Below are 16,406 nucleotides of genomic sequence, written 5' to 3' on the forward strand. Positions count from 1 at the left end.
GAGGTTAAGTCCTTATTATTCGCGAACAAGCCGTTAATAAAAATATATATCTTCGTATAATAAAAATTAAGCGAAATATATCTTAAGCCTCGTATTAAGTTTTAAATTTATTAATTAATACGCTCGTTTAAATTCTTAATATCCTTATCTTTTAAAGTTTATATTTAAGCGGTAATAAATAAATCGTACGCTACTTTTAACTAATAAATAAACGCTAAGTATACTCTTTTTATATATTAAGAGACGTATTATTAATAAGCTTTAATTAATTAATTAATTAATTTATCTCTTTTATTTAAAAAACATATTATACGATTTTAATTAAATATTACTTCTATTAAACTCGATCGGCGTGTTTTCGGTTAAAATACTTTTTAGCTTTATATAGAATTATTCTTTTACCAACTTTTTTTTCCTCTTTTTTTTAAAAAAGGGTTATAACGAAACTAAATATATTATTAATTTATATTATTATAATATTAAAAATATCCGGTTCGTTCGTAATAAATAATAAATAAGCGTCGTATATTAATATTATTATTTTTAAGTTTCGTACATAATAATTATAATACGTTTTAAACTAATAAAAGCTTAATTTTACTAATTCGTATAAAGGTAATATAATTTAAAACAGTGTTTTTTTAAATACTTACTTTTAAGCTTTATTAATAAACGTGCGTAAATTAGTCGGTTTAATTTATTATATAATTAAATATACGCTTATATAATATCGCGTAGCTCGCTTCGTATATTAAAGTTTTAGATTAGGGTCGGTCTAAGGGTTAAAAAGAGACTTTAGCTCATTCGCTAAATTATTAGTAATTAAGTTAAAGTAATCTCCTTTTTTATATCTCCGTAGCCTTATATTACGAGCTTAAACTTCTCGTATAGCTTCGTAGTTTTACCTTTAATCTCTCGTATTAGCCGAGTTTTAAAAATCCTCTAACCGGTATACTTACCCGGGTCGAATCGGATAAATTCGAAAACTCTTTATACGGCGAGGTTATTCATCTCCTCCGCGTCGGACTCCTAAAACGAGTATCCGGACGAAGTAATAACCCCGTTTTATCGGAGCTTCACCGCTAGGTCGTAATTCTCCTATTCTTTTTAAATAAAGAATGCGGCGGCTCGAACGTTCCGGAGTAGGTATCTTCTTAATCGTCCCCGGCTACGGCGTACTAGAACTACCGTAATTTCCTCGACTATCGGTTCGGTATTTAAGGTATCTGCCGGCTGTTCCGGATCTATTTATAATTCCGGTTAGTCGTATAATTATCCGTCTTCCTTTCGGTAATACGGCTTAATTTAAGTTATTTAAAAAGCTTTTAAGCTATTTAAAATATTTATTTAAATTATATAATCTTTAATAGTTATTATTTTATATAATCTAGTCTATCCTTCTTTTTCTTACTAAATTAAAACTTCGCTCCGGAGTAGGAGTATTAAGATATCGTAAATAGCCGGTCCGTTCCGAGTGTTTAGAGCTCGGTAAATCTCGACGTCCGCATATATTTTCCGGAGCATCTTTATTACTTTCCGTACGGTTTCTCTTTATACTTAAATTTCTAATAAGGATAATAAGTTCTCGTTAATACGGAGGTATATTTCGAATACGAGTAAAGTAAATATTAAGCTGTTAAAACTAGCCGTATTATTTAATAATTTAATTATTATTTAAAGTATTATCTCAGTATTTATATAATAACCGAAATTGTTTTATAAAATATCGAAAACCCTATATAACGAAACATATATTCGTTTAATTTTATTTATTATTTAATAAGCTTTAATAAATATTTATTTATAAGTAATTCTTATTATTTATATATAATTTCGAAACTCTTTTTAAAAATACATGCTTCAATTATACGAAATATAATTAAAAAGTTTTTAATATATATATATATTTAATATTTATAAAAGGTATTTTAAATATTTTATACGCTAAGCGAATATAAGAATATAACCGCTTAAAAAATATACTCGTATTAATTATATAAAATATATTTTATTTATTAATATAAATAACGTTTATAATAGTTTCGTAATTAAAGTTATATTTATTTTATAACGAGAATTTAAATTTTTATAACACCGGATCGTATATTTAATATTAAGAATAAAACTTTTAAATCTCGTTAAAAATAACAAAGTCGATATTATTATAGCCGACATTCTTTAAAAAAGTATAAAACTTCTCCGTACGAGGGTGTTTAAAACGTTAATAAAGGTATCGAAGCTATTTTTTAATAAAATATAACGTCGTTTTCGTACGGCCGGTATTAAAGAGCGGGTATCCCTATTTCTTAATTATAAGGAATATTTCGCCGTTTTATTATATAATAAAATAAAAAATATTATTATAATACGTTTTAAACTAATCGGCGTTATATAACGAGAATAAAAAAGAGGTTATAATATTTAAAATATAATACTTAATTATTTTTAATAAGTTTTATATATCGATTATTTTAATTAATAAAATAAGTTTTAAGCTTTCGAACTTAATCTCGGCACTCCTCGAGATCTAATCAATTCGTACGTCTAGGTTTTTTCGTATATAAGCCTCTACCTAAGGCCTTTTAATTATCGAAAGCAAAACGACGCTAATATTTTAAAGCTCTTTTTAATAAGTCTAGTTATATAGGCTATTAAGGTTAAATTAGTTAGCTTATACGGTAATTTTCGGAGAATATATATCCTCGCTAATAAACCGGTAGTAAAACGCGGCGTTTATTAAGTAAATAATACTTTATCGTGCGTTTTCCGGATTAAAATAATTATATTCCTCTTCGTCGTTTTTTAGCTCTTCTTTTTTCCCTTTTTAATCTCGGACGAAATCCTCGTATTCGTTTTAAGTAAAGAGTTCTTATCTAATATTATTATACGTTTAAAAGTATTAAGTTATTATATAGGTTCGCTTTTTAATTAAGTAGTTTATTAACTAATAGCCTTATTTATAGTAAATTCGGCAGGTTTTTTATTCGAATTATTAATTCTTATATAATAACCTAGGTCGAAATATATTTATAAATCGCTAGTTCTTATCTTGTCTTAATAATTAATTATTATATAATAATTTATTATTATAACCTAATTGGTTTCTTTTTATATTATTATTTATAAACCGTTTATTAATTAAATACGCATTTATAGCCGGGTTTCGATATAGTTCCTTCGTTAAATATTATTCTAATAACTTCTAGTCCGCTATTATATTTAGCGGTACGCAAAGGTTCGAAAATAACGCTTTATATATTAACTTTTAATTAATAAAGGCCGGTATAAACTCCGGAACCTTTTAATAAGTTCGTATAATTAAAGTATAAATAGCGATCTCTTTTTTAAATTCTTTTTTAAAAGCTCGTTATACGAGTTAAAGCTTATTTAATAAGATTTCTAAAACCTCGATAAGTTACTTCTCGGCGTTTTTACTTTTTATTTATATAAAAGAAATTATTATTTAATCCGTAAAATATTATCGGTAATTTATTATTATATTAAAATATAAGTTTATAAAGTAATATATTTTATCTTATCTCTTTTCGAGTCTAATATAATTAAAATAGAATACCTCCGCACGGCCGGAAAAAATATCTAAGAAGATCGTATAATACTAGTCTTTTAATATATTTAACCGTTAGTATATTTTAATAAATATCCGTACTTTATTATAAAAAATATCGTATAATTTACCGGTATAATTCTTTTCTTTTTTTTATACCTTTGAAAAAGTAACGACTTTATTTTAATTAATTTTATTATTATAAATAACTCGGTTTAAAGAAATATCATCGTACTTTATAATATACGCTACATTAAATAACTATACGGTTTAATCCGGCGGTATCGGAATTAAAAAAAAAAAGGATAATATCTTATAACGTTTAAATACTTATAAATCTAGGGTTAAACGTCGGGCTTAAAGTGTCCCGTAATATCGCGAACGATTACTCTGTACGGAGACCGGGTATCTCTCGCTTAGGCGGCGGTTATTCGACTATCTATTCTAGGGAAGAGTATAGAACATCCTTTTTTCGAGTTTCCGAAATCGGTTCTATCGGTCGGTCCTATTAGTATGTAAAAGCGGCCGGTAATACTAGGCTTACGAGCTTAGCTTTAAAAGATCCGTCCGTTAATATATTAACTTTATATTTTTTAAAATAATTAAAAAGCTCTTTTTAAAATATACGGTTAATTTAATCGAACTAGTATTCGGTTTATTTATTAAACTCGATAATAAACGATTTTTAAAAAGAAATCCCTTTTATTTTTAATATATAATATTTTAAGAAGTATTATATAAGGTATATTATAAATAATTCGGGTATTATTTTTTTAAAAACGAGGTTAACGTTTTTTTTTTTTAAATTATTAAAAAGATCCCGGTATTTTAAAAAACTTTTTCGTATATAAATAGTTCGAGGTTTAAGGTTATTAGTTTATTTAAGTTTAATACGTCCGGGCTCGGTCTCGATTCGTTAATTATAATAAATTCTATTTTAATAAAGTTTATTATTTTATAAATTATATAATAAGGTTATTTAAATATATAATTATATATAGCTTAATTAATTTCGTATATAATTCGAAACCTAGTCTTTTCCTTATAATATATACTTAGGAAAAGGGGTTTCTCCTCGTACGGTTAATTTAGTTCGGCTCTTCCTCCGAATTTCTAACGGGCGGAAATTCTCGGGGCTCTTTAACACGGTCGCCCTTACATCGATAAGGGCGTAAAACCGTCTCTTTACTCTTATTAATTAATATTAAATAAGCTTTTATATATATATATAAATAAGTTTTAAGTTTAATCGAGATTATATTATTATATTTTATTATTTATATCTATTTCTTATACTAGTTATAAAGGGTATCGTATACCCCTTTTATTAAAATAAAAAAGGAGTTCGTACGCGCAGGTACGTGGCACCTTTTTTAGAGTAATATAGAGAACCTCAGTTCCTGCTATTTTAATAGAAACCGTATATAAAGGATAAAAATGTTTTAAATTTAATTTAAAGCTATAATATTACTAGTTTACCTTTTAAATAACGCTTTAAACCGCTAGTTATTTTAAAAATAGCCGTTTTAATTTAAAAATTATTAGCTTTAAACGTCAGCCCCTTTAAAAATAACTAGCGGCCGGAGGGCTACCTCATTATAGTTTATATACTTTAAGGTAGTAATCTATTCTCTTTTTTTAACGTCTTTTTTAAAAGTTAAATAGCTAGTCGCTTTAATAACCACCTAGTAATTACTGCTAACGCTTTAACCGATACTTATTTCGTTAATATTATAAAAACGTTTAAAAGAGATATTAACTAGCTCTAAGGTATTAAGTTTATTAAAAAAATATTAATATTTATTACTATAGCTTTATTAATTTAATTATAATTAATTATTTACGACTTTACGGTTTTAACGAACTTGTTTTTAATTTAAAAAACGAGTATATTATTATTATTTTAAAGTATAATAGGTCTTAAAAGCGTTTAATATTCGTTAAGCTATAAATTTAAACTTAATTAATATTAATATAAAGCTTAAACTAGTTTAATTAACGACTTAATATATTAATTCGTTTTTTAAAAGTAGTAATAAAACCTATTAATTCTTATTAAACTTACTTTTAATAAGCACACCGGCGAGACGACATTAAATATACGATCGGGGGGCTAACTATTTACGGGCGGATTCGCGAGTAGCTGCTCTAAGCTTTACATCGCGCACGGCAGCCTATACACGCTTTTAAATATCGAATAAAGATATTGTTATAAAGAGTAAAAATAAACGAAAAGAATAAGAGTAATAATTACTTTATAAAATAAAAAGTAATAATTAAATTAAAGAGTCTTCTAATTAAGATACACGGTAAAAAGACGCGTTCGTGAGGTAAAACGCGGTGGCCCGTAACGAGGTGGCCCGTAAAGGGGTGCTTTAGCTTAACCTTCATGATACAGGGCGGCTTCCCTTTCATGTATTCATGTCCATGGTGACTGGCTTCAGCAGCAAGGCTTATCCTGGGAGGAGGAAATGGATGTGAAAGGGCGATGGCGGATCAGAATGGCCAGTAACGGGCTGAGTAGAAGTCTAGGTAAGGGTGTATATGACTTCAGGAAGCAGGAAGTTCTATACAGCAACAAGGCTGCTCTGATATGTGTCGGCGACACCGTCACCCTTGGGGAGCTAAACGCACACGCCATTATGGTGTGGCATTATGGAAAACTAATCCAATTGTTTCCTCACCTCCGCCTCCTCTTAAATATTATTGCCACGTAGCTCTCAGCTTGCCTGTCTATGCACACTGCTCCCTCCGATTGAGAGAATAGTCGAAAACTAAGCATGATAAAATTTATAATAAAATTTAAAAAGGGGGGAGGGACCGTGTTGATCACAGTGGAAGCAGGAAACAGGCAGGGAGGGAAAAGAAGAAGAAAAAAAAAGAAAAACCAGAGCTAGGACTCGAACCTAGAGCCGCGGCCCCTCGTATAGAGGCTCAAGTTTTTACACTCAAGTGTCAAACCGCGATGTTACCCGTTATACCACTCCGGTATGAGAATACTTAAGTATTTCATGTTATAAGGGGGAGTGCTTGTATGTCCGAGGCTTGCGCCCTTTGAAACCAAGAAAGTGTGAAAGGTTTAGCGTTAGGGGCGGGCATTAGGGGCGGACGAAGGTTTACGCATGTTGTGGGGATATACTAAACGCTACTGAGCATCATAAAGGGCAAAAACGTCGTCCCTATTGATGTCGTATCTGGTCCGTCGCCGTGAGCCTTTTAGGTCTTGGTCGAACTAAGTAGTGTATCTCCTAGACCCCGGGGTGGCTTCTCGTTGGTATTGCTGTCCGCTATTCTTCCATCTGTTAGGGACCATAGATCGACAGAGGGACCCATTTTACCACTGAAGTTCTGTCAGAGATATAACATTGCCACGGTGAATACTAGAGACGATCTCGAGCACGGTACTCTCCCTCTTCGCAATCAATGGCTCCAGGTAGACCCCCCCAGGGCTCCAGACTTTTGGTACCTACCTCGAAATCCACCCCTTGGCAAGTGCAGTGGAACAGTGTACTTGTCGACCGCGATGATGGTCTTGTGGTGCAGTTCCAAGGGTTTATAAGAGCTTATCGGCTTGGTAGAGGTTATATACGCAGGCGATGATCATGGGTAGAATGTTGAAAACCCCAGGAATGCCTCCCGCGGAGCCCGAGGCCCAGTCCTGGATGAGAAAGTCCGCCTGCTCGTAGTAGACTACAACCTGGTCCGGCGTTGACTCGGCCGCGAGCCGTTGACACCCTCTACGCATAGAAGCGGGTCTCGGGCAGCCAGAAGGGGTAGATGGTACCCAAGAAGGGGTTGGAAGCGGTGATCATACTATAGAAGACCAGATGATTTGTATATAAAGGACGCGGTGTACTACTGCCAGATGGCCGTGATAGCCTAAATGACTATGGCAAAGCTGGCGCTGGCGTCGCGCGGACCTAAGAAGAAGCTCTCGGTTACTATGACCCAGTTGACGCTGTTGAAGTTATAGTGAAATTAGCAAACACGGAAAGAAAGATGAAAGGGACACCCATCCATGAGATCAGCGGGTTGTAGTTAGGGGCAAAGGTTGGGTAGGACCATTATGATAGCCAGCGTGGGTGTAGCTGCTAGCGATGCCAGTAGAGTGGCAGACCAGTGGTCGGCTACGAACAAAACGCAGAAGAGCTTGTGCGAATCCCAATAGTGAAGCTAGAGACTGTCGACCAGCGCTATACCTCTGTAGCAGTAACGGTGGCCGGGTGGTGTGGCTAGGCATTAATAGGCAACGACAGCCAGGATGACTGGTGTGGGTCAACTTGAAAGATTACAGGCTCTTGCCGCCAACGTTCGCAATTGCTTCTAGGTTCTAGGACCGTGAATGCGCTAGATGACCCCCACGTCTCACCTATGATGCTTCCACCGTTGCCGGATCCCATTGATTGCGAAAATCATTTCTTTTCGTAGATGCTTGCAGGTTTGTGCGGGCTGGAGGGAGTTTGCTCTTTGCTCTGCAGGTCTATGAGTCTATTGTTGCTGTAAATAGACCATCCAGTTGATTTGTTCTATTACGATCCACTCCCAGGGTAACATGGGATGGTGGGGTGACAGGGTGGTCTGCCGGCATATTCCGTCCACCAGACAAATGTGCATTCGTACAATCAATCAGACTCCCCTCCTGCCGGCGTTTGTATCTTTTCCCAAGGGACTGGTTGAAAGTTTGTGATACAGTAGGACCATTCAGGTCGTAAGCCCTGCTTCACTCCATAGGTTATGTAGTCAACTGCTTGCAAATACGAGGAGATAGTGTATGAGGTAATCGGTGTTCGCTTAAGCAGGACCCACAACATTTGGATCCGGACCCCTCATCAGGGCGAACTGTAGCTAGTTAAACCTACAGAACACAGCCGAGAATTGCATGTTCTAGTGGGTTTTGGCTTGCAGAAGGTTCAGTCTTGCGCGGGGGAAAACGATAGCAGATAGAGCAGTCTGCAGTTGACGGGACTAGCTTGGTCAGGCTGGGGCCAGAGAGTCCCGGTCCCGTTGTACGAAATGCCGTCGGGCACACGCCAATTGATTGCCGTGCCAGTATTAAGTCTGGGGAACACGCCCCAAAGCCAAAGAGGAACAGTGTATAGTTCTCTGATCCTCAATTAACTCTTCCTTCAAAAACCCGATTATTCCTACCCAAACTGTATTTGGGGAAACTGGATCTTTTGACGGGTTTCAAGCTGGGACGACAAACATTGCGCTGATTCATTCTTCTCGCGCACGGGTTTGGCGGGAACATCCACGAACTCTACGTCCCCTAACATAAAGTTTAGGTGTCGGGGCCAACATGTCTAGCGGCGGCGGCGGCAACTTCGAGTTCATTGTCACAGACCAGAACAATCGTGGCATCGATGATAAGACACGAGAGAAGATTCGGAAGAAGGCCATGAAGGCCACGGCTGCTGCTCGCAAGGGCTCCGGCAGCTGGGGCAAGCAAAATCTTCGCCAAGTCCCCGTCTTTGTCCAACCCCCCACGACGGCATTTGCTAGTGCTGGTTCAGCTACAGCTACCCCGCAGCAGCAGCAGCAGCCACCACATGCGCAGCTCAAGTCGGAGCCGAACAACGACGGGCTAGTCGAGTTACCGCTATCAACAGATGCAGCATCGTCGTCGACCCATGTCTCCTCCAAGAATGCCACCTCTAACGCCCTACTGCGGCGGCCTCGCCAAAACAGGCCACCCAGGCCCATGCCGCCCATGGGCCTCGAGACGGTTACGGCTAAAACGGGACTGAACATCCTCGACCTCTCGGCTTTGACGATGGTTCAAGTGGGTCAGACCGCCTCGGCCATCCTCGAACTGCAATCCAACGAGCTGAGTGGTCTCGTGAGTCGCCGCCGCCGATCCTACCTCTCATTCGTACCCATCAAGTACGGCCACAGTCCTTACCTGGACGACGCGGTTAAATGCCTAGCCATGCGGGCTCGGCGCGTCCTGGTACCGTCAGCAAGGCCTCCTGAAACACAAGAAATATTACAGTACAGCCGAGCTCTGCAGAGCCTGCAAAACGCTGTGAATGGCCAGAATTGGCATAACGCAGATGTGCTGTGCACCGTGGAACTTCTCTGCTTGTACGAGGTGGGTGATGCCGGAATGCACCCTGTTTTCAAGTCCACCATTGCTGACTGTCTGAGCCAAGTTGTTGGAATCGAAACGTTCTCATGCCTGGGAGCGGCACATTGCAGGCGCCGCCCGCCTCATTCAGATGCGAGGACCTATGCGCTTCCTGACGCCATACGATATGTCGCTGTTGTTTAGCTTGATGGGTCCATTGGTAAGTATCCTGACAACTGTCCCACTGTTGGCGCCCAGTGTACTTCGGTATGCTTACCTTGTTCAATATAGGTATTCGAGAGCTGTCGCTTGAACCAAGCATGCTTCCTGGACGAAGAGCCATGGCAACGGCTGCTCAAGTATGTGATCAGCCCCGATGAGTTACTATCGGCTCGAAGCCACATCGCCATCTTCTCGTGGTGCATCTTTATCAAGTTCCCACGACTCCTTCGTGACGTCACCAACTTGATGTACGGCGATACTCAGGATGATCAAACTGTGCTTTATGAACGTGCCCTGGCATTCAGAGCTGAATTGCATCAATGGCGCAAGGAGTTTGACGCCATTGTTGCTGCGACCGGCAATAGACGAAACCTGTCTACGTTCGATACAGACGTGAGGTCCGAGCTGTCCGGCGCCAATTTAGAGCTGTTGTCGTCGGCGAACCGCCTGCTGACCTGCCTATCTGGAGAGAATATCGAGGACTATGAGCGTCAGGCCGTGGACTGCGCTAGGGCACAACGACAGCTCTCCGTAGACACCATGCGTGTCAACCCGTGGGCGGGCTTCTATCTCCGACAGATCACGAACTTTGGAGAGGCCACGCTGAGTACCACGAAGCTCTGGCTGAACAATCCCAACCGACCAGGTTCGCTTGTGGACAAGGGCAAGTTCCGAATATGGCGCGACTTATTGTTCCAGAACGCACGGCGTGTACTGACGCCCGACTCTGGTGGCGAGCTTGTATGATTATCTATCAGCCGTGGCTAGCTATCAATACCGAGTCCTCAGGGCTGCGTATTTGCTTCGACACGAAAGGAAGCATGTTGATATGCAAATTTGATCCTGTGCGAACTATGGTGAAGAGACACCCCAATGCGGTGGACTGGCGCCGGTGAGCTCAACCGATATCTTCGAGCATATGTCAAAATGCTATCGACGAGAACCGATGCTGCCTCTGCAGGTGTCTGCAGGTTCGTGCATGAGCTGGGCACGCCCTCCCTCAATGGCTGGCTTCACGCTCCGCTGAACCGCGACTATCTGCCCCTCTCACCCATCATATTCCGGCCTGTCAAATCTTGACTGCACATACATCCCCGACAAAGCAAAAGAACAGGCAACTGGATCTCTTGCTGGGCTCTTCCAGACCATGGCACGAATGCAGCCATGTTCTTGGCTAAGCGCTTGGCTTCACTTCAGGCTTGACGGTTGGATATACTGGGTCTAACATATTGATGGCAACCAGCATTTACCTAATTCCTGCTGGAGATGACCAAAACAACCACCTACTATACATCAAAACTGGTTGCTGGTCTTAGCTCGATGACAACCATTATTGGCTGCGTCGACGAGGAGGAACGGAACTTCGTGGCTCGAGATGCACAGACGGGCGGATCGTCTCTGTGGGCGGAGGAGGATGCTTGGAGAAGGTCTCATATCAGACAGCAGAATCTTTAGGTGACTAACATTTGTAACATGATAGCGGCAATGGTCTGGTGAATGTATGTGACGGTCTGTTTCACATTCTCGCTTCTGATCGACAAAATGCTCATGTTAGCAACAAGAACAATATTCGATCGGGACAGCAAAAGAGCCAAGGTTTACGAAGAAAAGTATTAGGATTTCTGTGAAAGACGTTCAGATTAAAATGAGATTAAAGTCAGCCTCAATTGATTTACCTATTTGACTCGATACACATTGCCTGCTGTCAGAGTACATGATGATGCCCAAGTGTTGCCCGCCACTGAACCCAGCAAAAACCAAATGTCTGCTACTGTACATGATCGGGAGGATCCTGGCTTCGCGTATGGTACGCTACTAGACCCCGGCACCGTGCCCACTTGAGCTTGAGGTGTCCTCCCATCGCCGGGGTAAAAATATTGGGGATAAACACACCCGTTAAGGCCATATAGCAAAGCCTCCATGCTGCACCGAAGTGCCACCCCAGCCATGAGGATGCCAGCTTCGCTCTGGTCAGCGCGCAGGTCTGGACAAGGATCCATCTTCCCAACGTTTACCAAGCCCGGTCGTAACCGAGAAGGTTGCTTAGTGAGGGCGTGAACTAAAGCAGCAGGAGGATGAGAAAGGACGAAGAAGAAAAGAGGGAAAGAAGGCTGAGAGAGGTGGGAGATGGGGAGGAACTTATACCTGTCCCAGTGGGGTCCAGCCAGCATGCAAAATCTTTGAGGCTTGTTGTGCTTGCCCAAGTGATGAAGGGGACGGCGGGAACAGTATCACCAGCGGAGGCAGCAGTTACGTCATGTTATGACAAAATGAGCACATACACACCAAACACACCCAAATACACATGCACTTGGGCAGCCAGTGCCATGGCCACCTGCCAATAACTAGCCGCTTGCAATAGAATCAAATGCAAAAGGTAAATGCAGATTCACCGAGACGGCCCATTTCCAACACGTGCAGCTACCTAATCTTGTGTTGGTGCTTATTTGACGTGCGTCATATAAGTGAGTGGGAAGGTATCTAGAACGGCCGGTGCTTGTTGCTCTTTCCAGATGGACTTAGGTGTAGATGCCTCCTCCCTCGATGCATAGCTCAGCAGAAGAGCAAGTAGGGTATGCCATACCTTGAATTTGTAACCGCAAGCACCAAGGATCAGTACCACCTACCTAAGTACCTATCTCCCAAATTAGCTGTGCCTGACACGGAGTGTCGATATGCCATGTGCTCAAGTGCACACGCCCCCCTCCCCCCGTAAGGTCATGACGGGAGGCTCAATGCCAACAAATTGCACGAGCTTAGAGCACTGTGGTAGCTTAAGTAAGGTAGGTATGTAGGAAGGAGGTACGCACATTGAGTGGCATTTGCTCCCTGCTTGATTCGGTAGCACTTAGTCAATTCCAGTATTTGGGTGGTAGCATGGCCTAGAAGCTTCGGAACTTCAGTATGGGCAAGTCTATGCATGTCGTCGTTGTTGTTACTTTGTACCTATCGAAGATGATCCAGAGCTATGGGTACTTCACTTCACGTGGTATCACTTACTCTGCTGTCTCATCCCAGTTTTCTGGTGTATCAGGGGCCAACTTAGTGATTCTTTCCTATTTTTTGCTGATCTATTGGTACCCTTGGTAGAACGACGAGGTAGCCGCCCCTTCTCGTGCACACATCAAATCCGAAGTGGCTGTTATTAGGCTACTCTAGAAGCGGCGTGGTGACACAGGATCAAGTCCCGCTCGCGTTCGTTTTGTGTACGGACATATTCCGGCTGTCCCAATATTCCCTGCCGTAGTTGACCAAGATCTCATCGCCGGCCTTCAGTCCCGCGCCGCCATCAGCACTCCCAGCAGCATGCCGCCGAACCCCGGCCGCCCGACCAGCTGGACAGACGAAGATGCCAACCTTCCGCTCCCACTTCCAACCCTCCCTACGCCGGTCGGACGGTACCTGCACCAGACAGTCGCGGAACTCGGCGTTGGCCTTGTCCGCGATGCCGTGAAAGTCGTTGGCCATGCGAGACTCGTTGCCGCACTGCGTCGCGTCGATGCTGAGTCCGCCACCACCGACATCCTCCTTGTCGAGTTGATGGAAGCTCAGGTCATAGTGGCTGCGCGTGTCCGTGTCTTCCCGCGCGTCTGTGTGCACCCGTCCGACGTATAGGCACAGGAACGACGACGGGGCCATGTCGGACGCGGCGAAGAGCCCGCGCTGGCCGAGCGCTGGGTGGTGCGCCGGAGACATGATGGTGCGTATGCAGACGCGGTCGCCGTTGTTCGGGGCGGCGACGAGGGCACGGGTGACCTTGTCCAGGGATTCGGCAGTGGTGGAGGGCCGGCCCAGGGCGTTGCGCATGTCTGGCGTCACGGCGGGAGAGTATATCAGGTCTGTGAGATACTGCACCTCTTCGGGCCAGTTCTCGGGAGGGCTGCCCGCTGTGGTACCGATGGTGGCCATCTCTCCCTGCGTGGATGTTTCCTGGCCCTTCAGGCTGATGGTTCCGCGTTGATAAGTGGGGTTTGACCAAATTTATTTTGAGGGTGGTAGACTCAAGCTTTTCTCACAGACTAGCGGCTTCAATGAAGGGGGACGTTGGATGATTAGGTAATGAATCCCGCGATCTTGGGGTTTCTAGTCAGACTAGTCTCGGTATCGACTTTTGGACGGAAGATTGAGTGACAGCCAATCATTCAAGTCAAGCCGAGAAGCTAGTCCTCTTTGGGTGTGCGACGAGCTGAAGCCGAGATCAAAAGGGGCTAGATCGTTTCTTGGCTAAGCCGAGCTGCCCCTGGTTGCCCCTGATGGCCAATCAGAGCCCGTCTGTCAACACCAGGGCGCGCAGGTGTAAGCCGAGTCTTGCCAGAGACAAGTCAAGAAATTGCCAGAAGGCAGTCCGTATATATACTGTTTCTATTCCGTACTTCTATCACGTTCTTCAAAGACATGCGTGGACTTCTTGATCTCTCAGACTCTCTCAATAACAACCACAGAACGTCAACACACAGGGTATGAGTGACACATCTTCAGCGAAGCCGACCACGGCAAGTTACGGAACTATGGAAGACGTTCGTCCCGATATAGACGAGAACATCGAGCACGGGGAAGTACCAGATGATGCCCAGCCCGAACGATCTCCATTTCGCATTTACACCACCTTTGCCGCCCTTTGCGTGAGTGTTTTCGAGATCTAATCCCACCCCTCTGACTGTGTATCCTGCTTCCCCTCCTTAGCTGACACCTCTTCGATTTCCAGCTCGACCTCTTCGTTGCCGCTCTGAACCAGACCATCGCCTCGACCACGATCCCCTCCATCACGGCCGACCTCCCCGGCAGCGCCGCGGGCTACACCTGGATCGGCGGCGCCTACCTGCTCGCCAACGCGGCCGGTGGGCCCATCTGGGCGCGCGGCAGCGACATCTGGGGCCGCAAGCCGGCGATGCTGGCGGCGCTCGCGCTGTTCGCGGCCGCCACGACGGTCGTCGCCGCGAGCGCCGACATGGCCACGCTGCTGTGCGGCCGGGGCCTGCAGGGCGCCGCGGCGGGCGGGCTGATGCAGCTCGTCACCATCGCGCTGTCGGACCTGCTCAGCTTAAGGCACCGCGCTCTGGGGCTGAGCGCGCTGGGGCTGGTTTGGGTTGTCGCTGGGACTGCGGGGCCTGTTGTTGGCGGGGCGCTGGCGCAGTATGCGAGCTGGCGGTGGTGCTTCTGGCTGAGCTTGCCCGTGTGCGCCGTCACCTTTTTCGTCATGCTGATGTTCCTCGATGTGCATAACCCGCGTACGGCGCTGGCCGTGGGGCTCCGCGCCATCGACTGGCTCGGCATTGCCTCGATGTTGGCGGCGACGCTGCTGCTTCTCTTGGGGCTGGACCTGGGGGGCATCGTGTATCCTTGGGGTAGTCCTACTATCATTTGCATGGTTGTGCTCGGGGCGTGCATGGTTCCCATTTTCCTACACATCGAGATGAGCGTCGCAAGGTTTCCGCTCATTCATCTGGCCATGTTCCGCGATCGGTCGAATGTCGCCACCGTTATAGTTGCCTTCACCCACAGCATCTCCTCTTTCGGCACCGAGTACTACTTGCCTCTCTACTTCCAAGCGGTCAAGCAAACCACTCCTTTCCAGAGCGGGTTCCTGATCCTGCCCCTGATCATCACGTGCGTGGTTGTGGACATTGTGAGCAGCGCCTACATGTTCAAGTTTGGTCGCTACAGGGAACTCATCTGGGGCGGGACAGCCCTATTGACCCTGGGCACGGGCTTCTACATTGCCTACGACGCCGACACGAGCATGGCAGCCATTATCGGATTCCAGATAGTCCATGGTATGGGCATGTCGTCCTTGTTCCAGACGCCCCTGATGGCTCTCCAGAGCAGCGTATCCCAGGCCGACACCGCAACGACCACGGCGACCCTGGGCTTCCTCCGCAACCTGGGCATGTGCTTGTCGACGGTGATTGGCGGCGTCGTGTTCCAGAACAGCATGGCGTCCTGGCGGTCACGGCTCGCCGCCAGCGGGCTCGACGAAGCCCAGCTGCAGGCCTTATCGGGGTACGGAGCGTCTGCACATGTCAATATGCCCCAGCATCTGACAGACCCGGTGCAGCGTCAGACAGTCATCGACGCCTTCGCGTGGAGCGTTCGTAACATGTTCATCGTGTATACGTGCATTGCGGGGGTCGGTCTGCTCGCCTCTGCTTTCATTAAACAGAGATATATGAGCAAAGAACACACCGAGACGAGGACGGGTGTCGATAACATGACCGACCAGAGAAAGGCAAAGGCGGAGCGAAGAGTTGTAGTCGGAACGGAGCATGAAACGAATACCACACGATTATTGCATTACATGTGTCCTCGGGAGACAAATCATTGGAGGAACCTTCGAAGGGCAGCAGACGGGCTACGTAGCTTCACTGGAGAGGAACTGTAGTGTTCATCGGATTACTTTGACTCACTCAGGGGGGCTATTTGAGGTTGAAGAGAAGATTATAGTTATTCTAATGCTATCTAGTTCATAAACAGGAGCAAAAGTAAAGGTGAACAGAAGGAAGGAAATAGCAACAGAGAAGTACCGTATAAACCTGTATAGCCTTAAGCAAACGA

General features: G+C 43.7%; 4 protein-coding genes across 4 annotated transcripts; 2 read left to right on the plus strand and 2 right to left on the minus strand.

The window, feature by feature from the left end:
* Positions 1 to 7,118: 7,118 nt before the first annotated feature.
* Positions 7,119 to 7,310, minus strand: PG994_006474 (uncharacterized protein; the record flags this gene model as incomplete). Its single annotated transcript, XM_066857883.1, has 1 exon — positions 7,119 to 7,310. The coding sequence occupies one exon, from the start codon at positions 7,308 to 7,310 to the stop codon at positions 7,119 to 7,121; it is 192 nt and encodes a 63-aa protein (XP_066717152.1).
* A 1,554-nt stretch (positions 7,311 to 8,864) lies between these two features.
* On the plus strand, positions 8,865 to 10,601 carry PG994_006475 (uncharacterized protein; the record flags this gene model as incomplete). The annotated part of the gene is made up of 3 exons (XM_066857884.1): positions 8,865 to 9,656; positions 9,718 to 9,852; positions 9,924 to 10,601. 3 exons carry the CDS (start codon positions 8,865 to 8,867, stop codon positions 10,599 to 10,601), a joined length of 1,605 nt encoding a protein of 534 aa, XP_066717153.1.
* Positions 10,602 to 13,034: 2,433 nt separating this feature from the next.
* PG994_006476 (uncharacterized protein) lies at positions 13,035 to 13,763 on the minus strand (the record flags this gene model as incomplete). Its single annotated transcript, XM_066857885.1, has 1 exon — positions 13,035 to 13,763. One exon carries the CDS (start codon positions 13,761 to 13,763, stop codon positions 13,035 to 13,037), a length of 729 nt encoding a protein of 242 aa, XP_066717154.1.
* Positions 13,764 to 14,362: 599 nt separating this feature from the next.
* On the plus strand, positions 14,363 to 16,233 carry PG994_006477 (uncharacterized protein; the record flags this gene model as incomplete). The annotated part of the gene is made up of 2 exons (XM_066857886.1): positions 14,363 to 14,476; positions 14,560 to 16,233. 2 exons carry the CDS (start codon positions 14,363 to 14,365, stop codon positions 16,231 to 16,233), a joined length of 1,788 nt encoding a protein of 595 aa, XP_066717155.1.
* Between the last annotated feature and the right edge of the window lie 173 nt (positions 16,234 to 16,406).

This window comes from Apiospora phragmitis, assembly GCF_038363925.1.
Source record: "Apiospora phragmitis strain CBS 135458 chromosome Unknown utg000006l:1.0-5683423.0:1.0-5690449.0, whole genome shotgun sequence".
NCBI classification, from domain to species: Eukaryota; Fungi; Ascomycota; class Sordariomycetes; order Amphisphaeriales; family Apiosporaceae; genus Apiospora; species Apiospora phragmitis.